Here is a 6077-nt window from a genome sequence, read left to right on the forward strand (position 1 = left end):
TCACAAGAGACAGCTATATCAGGATTCTTTCAGCAAAATCTTGCTAGTGTATGCAATGGTGTCAGCGTTTGGAAGCTGATTATGGGATGGATCAATGTTCCCCCTTCCACTAGAAAGTAGCATGTCTAGAAAAAAATGTAGTTTGCTGAATATAAATGTATAATTTATAGGAAATCTCATGAGTAGTTTATTAGAAATTACTAGTAATCCAATCATCATTTCTTTCTAGAAAATAATTTTCATGTTTTAACCATAATTTCTTACATTGCTCTGATAATAATCCGTATTTACTTCTTTTTTCTCTCTCATTATTTTCTGCTTCATTTACGGACTCCTTGGAATTAGTGTTTAGGAACTCAAGTTTGACTTCTATGGACATTAAATAGACATTTATAGAATAACCAAACAAAGGGTAATGTAAAAATTCAAAACCTCAGTGAGTTCAGGAAAGGGGTCTATATTAATACAATCTTTGCCCATTTTGTTTAAAATGGGGTAAAATACCTACTCTGTGTGGACACAGACCCACAGACAATTATTTAGCTGTGCAACCGGATATGGGCTTGGGTTTAATCACCAGTGGTCACTCTCATCCTTGAGCAGATGTCATCCTACTTCCACTTAAAGTAGCCTTGATATTGAGATTACATTTAAAGTGAAATTTCACACACTTACTGTGCAATTGGCAAGATACAACTTTACCCTGTGTTGAGGGAAGACAGACAAGCAGTCAGCCATAGTCTCTGAGCTTAAGAATTTGGATTCAGGCTAACCAGTAGGGGGTTACAATTCCAATTTTCTCTCTCTCTCTCTCTCTCTCTCTCTCTCTCTCTCTCTCTCTCTCTCTGTCTGTGTGTGTGTGTGTGTGTGTGTGTGTGTGTGTGTGTATGTGTGTGTTTTCTAGCTGGTAAGTAATTGTCAAACATAGCCTGTGTTAAGAATAACTAGTGAATTTCTTATTTGCATCAAGAAATGTAAGCATGACTTACTGTTATTGTCTTGCTTCGCTTTATGACTCTGGAAAAGGCTGAATACATATGGGGTGTATAGATGTGAATAAACATATTCACAGGGGTTAAAACACCACCATCTCTGGTCTGTCCATCAGGGCCCCAGGCTTGCTGCCTTATGAACCTTTCACGATGGTGGCCGTGAAGATGCTTAAGGAAGAGGCCTCTGCAGACATGCAAGCAGACTTTCAGAGGGAGGCGGCCCTCATGGCAGAGTTTGACAACCCCAACATTGTGAAACTCTTAGGTATGGAAACATAACAGAGGATAGTTTGCTCCTCAGACAAGAGGGTTTCTAAACTTCTCTTTTTGTCTCTTATGTATTTATCCAGGGACTTCAACCCTCCTAGTGTTGGCACTTACAGGCATGTGTTACTGTGCCAGGCCTTTACATGGGTGCTGGGATCCAAACTCAGGCCCTCATGTTGGCTCCATGGACACTTCATGCATGAAGTCCCTGGGCCTTGAAGTCAGCCAGCCTAGTGACACTGGTGGGCTTCAGGATCAGGGAGAGACTCTGTCTCAAAAAAAAAAAATAAGGTGGGGAGCAATTAAGATAGACACTAGACATCAGTGTCCATACTCCACACTCATACATGTACACATGTGCCTGCACATACATATATCTTTACACACAAACATTAACATATACATATACAGAGACAGAGAAGGAGGAGCAGGAAGAAGAAGGAGGAGGAGGAGAAGAAGAAGAAGAAATGGAAAAGTGATGGGGCTTGCTTGAGAGTTATGTAAGACTAGATCAGCTAGTAAATGCAGTGGAGAGATTGGAGGATCCTACTAGGCCTTCATACAAAGAACCAAAATGACCATGAATGGGAGAATTAGTCTTCCTCAGGGAAGAGCTCACCAAGTCTTTTCCAGTACTAGCTGGTCAGTCCTGAAAACATTTATACAAGTAACATTGTACAGAATGACCAGGTTGTATTTAGGAATACATTTGTATTCTATACATGGACATATATGTATGTAATAACAATGAAGACAGAGACCATGAAAGAGAGTAAGAAGGGGAAATTATATAATTGTAGTATAATCTCAAAAATTAAAAAAAAAAAACCCTGGCTTTTAAAATGGGAATCAGTATAAAGTCTAAGCCATGAAGTGCCAAGCCATAGCATGAAGTGATTGACAGTCCCCCCCACCCCCACCCCCCAAAAAGTCTATGTCTGAATTGTTGAAGGGGGATGGTGGAAACAAGGAGATGGGGAGTGTTGTCTTTCCATGTGCAGAAGGACGTTGGTACAGGCCAGGGAGTGGTGGCAAGGTAGTGAGAGGGACTGGGGTCGGTGTGGAGTTCAGAGGTGGAGCCAAATAATCTCCAGAGAGAGCAGATGGGAGTTGTGCCACAAGAAAGGGTGGCGAGGAGAAGACAAGCCATGTTTTGGCTGAACTTCGGAGTGAGGATAGTGAAAGGACGTTCCTTCAAGAATCGTGAGCTAGAACTTTCCAGTAGAGTTGAAAACACAGTGGGTAAGCCAGCTCCCTTCTACTGCATTGATCTAAACCTCCCATTCACCACTGATGGGGCTCAGAGAATATAACAACAGAGTTTAAAAGAGACAGATAGCATGTTTCTTTTTAAAACTTTTGTTTAACTTGAAAGCCCTTGGCAATGATCCACAATGAGAGCCAAACTGAGACACTATTTTGTTGCAAAAGAATTTGAACTGTTCCCTCAACTGTTGATACATTTGTATATGTGTCTGCAACTTTACAACATCCCTGGTCCCCTGGGCTGATACCAGCTCAAGCCAGGTACAGTGAGTACACTGACTTGTGGTTACTGCTTACTGTGTTTCTACATCACTGGTAAGATTGTCTCTCAAATTTATTACCCAACAAGAACTAGGATTGACTCATAGTATCTGTAATCCCAGTGCCTAGAGGTAGAAGAAGGATCAGGACTTCAAAGACACAATTGCCTCCAAGTAGATTTGAGGACAGTCATAAGACTCTATCATTCTCTCTCTTTCTCTCTCTCTCTCTCTCTCTCTCTCTCTCTCTCTCTCTCTCTCTCTCTCTCTCTCTCTGTCTCCCTGTCTCTCTCTGTCCTCTGTCTCTCTGTCTCTGTCTCTCTCTTGCAAACACACACACACACACCATTTTCTCTTGCAAGGAATATGTTGTCTTGGGCTTTCTAATATAAGAATTCTTTCAAATCAAATTTAACTAGTGTAACAACATCAAGGCCATCTAATAGTACAGGTAAATGATTACTGACAAGACCAGAAAAGAGACTGTAAGAGGCACTGGGAAGTGTGACCAACTCTTGATTTCCTCTTTAATGTATATACTGTCTGCTAAAATCCTTTGAATTACAAACGTAACTTTAAAAGTCCCTATTCCTTATTTCTCTTCTTTCTTGCAAACTGAGACTTCTAATTTTTCCCTTAAAAAAAATTAAAATGTGTTGTGGTTAATGTCTCCTCCCAAATGTGCCCCAGCAATGAAAACACGACACAGTTAATATGATTACATGCTGATTCTCCAGACCATGGGCTTCTGCTCCACTCTTCTTCATCTTTGTCTTCCTCCTCCTCTGCATCCTCTCCCTCTTCCATTTTCTCCTTCTTCTCTCCCACCTTCTGCTCCACCTTCCCTTTTATCTGCCCAATCATCAACTCTCCTTAATTTTACAAATTAAGGTAGGGAACAGGTTTACAGGAAATCACTGAGTGCTGACTCATTCCTTGTTAACAACCACTGCAGGAGAATGAAATTAACATCAAATATAACTAGCCCCAGGGCTATCCACAACATAAATCTGTCTATTTTTACTGTGATGTGGAATTAGGCCTACCAGTTTTCATGGTGTAAGCTCATTTTTTTCATATATAGTTTTCTCATATATAGAAATATGCTAAGGTTTTTCAAATGCCGTCCTGACACTTATGTGTGAAACTCTGCGTATATAAGCATTACTTTCCTTAGAGAATGAGCATCAAGGATAATAATCTAAATTTCAGACACCACCTAAGAATGTCCTCTAAGATCCTTGGATTGTTCTAATTGTTCTTCCTCAGTGTGGTAGATCTTCCTCGTTCTCACTGCTCAGCTATCTAAACAGAACCATTGCCTCACACATTCCCAGCAAGTACCCATTCCTGAATCTACTTGCCATGTGTTACTGTGCATCTGCTGTCCAGATACCTGGCTAGTCTGAGTGATTCAAACAATCAGGGGGCATGTTCTCTCTATTCCAAGAGATAAAATGTTGGGGAACATCGCTAATACAATGAATGAGCATGAAGTCAGGTGGTAGTAAATGTGGGAAGGTAACAGAGGGAAAAGTTAAGAATCGAAGAGTCAGGAAAGAAAAGGAATACACGGACTCTTACTAGATAACAGGGGATGTTTAAGTAAAGACGTGGGAGTCAGAGTATGACTAACACCGTCCATAATAAGTGAGACACCATCCTTTCTAGTCTGGTCCTTTGATTTTTGGAGTATTCTTTCCTTGTGGATAGACTCGGTCTAACTATGATAATGTTTTAACCGCAGGTGTGTGTGCTGTTGGGAAGCCAATGTGTCTGCTCTTTGAATATATGGCCTATGGTGACCTCAATGAGTTCCTCCGAAGCATGTCCCCGCACACTGTGTGCAGCCTCAGCCACAGTGACCTGTCCACGAGGGCTCGAGTGTCTAGCCCTGGTCCTCCACCACTGTCCTGTGCAGAACAGCTCTGCATTGCCAGGCAGGTGGCAGCTGGCATGGCCTACCTTTCAGAGCGCAAGTTTGTCCACCGGGACTTAGCTACCAGGAACTGCCTGGTTGGGGAGACCATGGTGGTGAAAATTGCAGACTTTGGCCTCTCCAGGAACATCTATTCTGCAGACTACTACAAAGCTGATGGAAACGACGCCATCCCTATCCGCTGGATGCCGCCCGAGTCTATCTTCTACAACCGCTACACCACGGAGTCGGATGTATGGGCCTATGGTGTGGTCCTCTGGGAGATCTTCTCCTATGGGCTGCAGCCCTACTATGGAATGGCCCACGAGGAGGTCATTTACTATGTGAGAGATGGCAACATCCTCGCCTGCCCTGAGAACTGCCCCTTGGAACTGTACAACCTCATGCGCCTGTGTTGGAGCAAGCTGCCTGCTGATAGACCCAGCTTCTGCAGTATCCACAGGATCCTGCAGCGCATGTGCGAGAGAGCAGAGGGAACGGTGGGTGTCTAAAGTTGACCATTCTCAAACAACACCCAGGAGGCTCTTTTCAGACTGTGAGCTGGAGGAACCCTACAGCAGAGGCCCTGTAAGACCAGATAGGAGGAGTTTAACTCAGACATCACGTGCCAGTTGATTGTTTGCCAGGAGAAACAGATGGTGAATAACCCACAGGGTTAAAGAGTCACATCGAAATAGGTAGTTGGAGATACAGGCTAGGAAAGAGGACAGCAGGTAGCTCCTCTCCCTCACAGGGACAGTTTCTAATACATATTGCATAATAAGAACATCCCCGGTTACCTTCCTACATAATCCGTCAGAGCCAGACTGCTATGCTTAGGTTGAATCCAAACCTGGATGGGCAACTTCATTTTTAACAGAAGACATCCTGCCCATTGCAAAAGCAATGTGTCTTTGTGTATATTTAGGTAAAGGACTGAAAACTAAAGATAGGAATCCATTCTTCCGCCAGTCAAGACGCAACACGTGGCAGGGTCTTGCTGGTGTTTACTTCTTCCTTGCACAGAATCTGTAATGTTGTATTTGCATTCTGGAATTGAGTATCTATTTTACTGATAGACTTTTGAAGAATAAAAAGTGGAAAGCCTGCAGGCTCTGTGCTGACTGCAATTCCTGGCTCCGTTTCCTGGCTGTCCTCCAGAGGTCCTTCCTTGGTGTGCACACATCATGGATGTGACTCACCTCATTCCTCCTGTTGGTTTGGTTTTTTTTTTTTTTCCCTAGAAAAAAAAAATATTTCATAATGTATCAGTTAGTCTGCTTCTTTCTTTGAGAACTGTATTGGCACATCTTCATTAAAATAAGTTACAAATACATTTTTTTAACCTCTGTCAAGTATCACCTTTTCCTTCTG

At 42.5% G+C, this 6077-nt stretch overlaps 1 protein-coding gene across 7 annotated transcripts in view; it reads left to right on the plus strand.

Annotated features, from left to right (window-relative positions):
• The window catches only part of Musk (muscle associated receptor tyrosine kinase), an 85995-nt gene extending 80181 nt beyond the window's left edge, over positions 1 to 5814 (plus strand). For 3 of the 7 annotated variants that reach the window (XM_021159727.1, XM_021159729.2, XM_021159730.1), the window contains 2 exons: positions 1109 to 1257; positions 4533 to 5814. In XM_021159727.1, the coding sequence (XP_021015386.1) occupies positions 1109 to 1257; positions 4533 to 5215 (832 nt within the window). In that variant the 3' untranslated portion in view covers positions 5216 to 5814. The remainder of the gene's footprint in view (positions 1 to 1108; positions 1258 to 4532) is intronic. The other 4 variants (XM_021159731.2, XM_021159732.2, XM_021159728.1 and 1 more) reach the window with 3 other exon arrangements.
• The last annotated feature ends 263 nt before the right edge of the window (positions 5815 to 6077 follow it).

The sequence above is a fragment of the Mus caroli genome, chromosome 4 (genome assembly GCF_900094665.2).
Source record: "Mus caroli chromosome 4, CAROLI_EIJ_v1.1, whole genome shotgun sequence".
Classification (NCBI taxonomy): domain Eukaryota; kingdom Metazoa; phylum Chordata; class Mammalia; order Rodentia; family Muridae; genus Mus; species Mus caroli.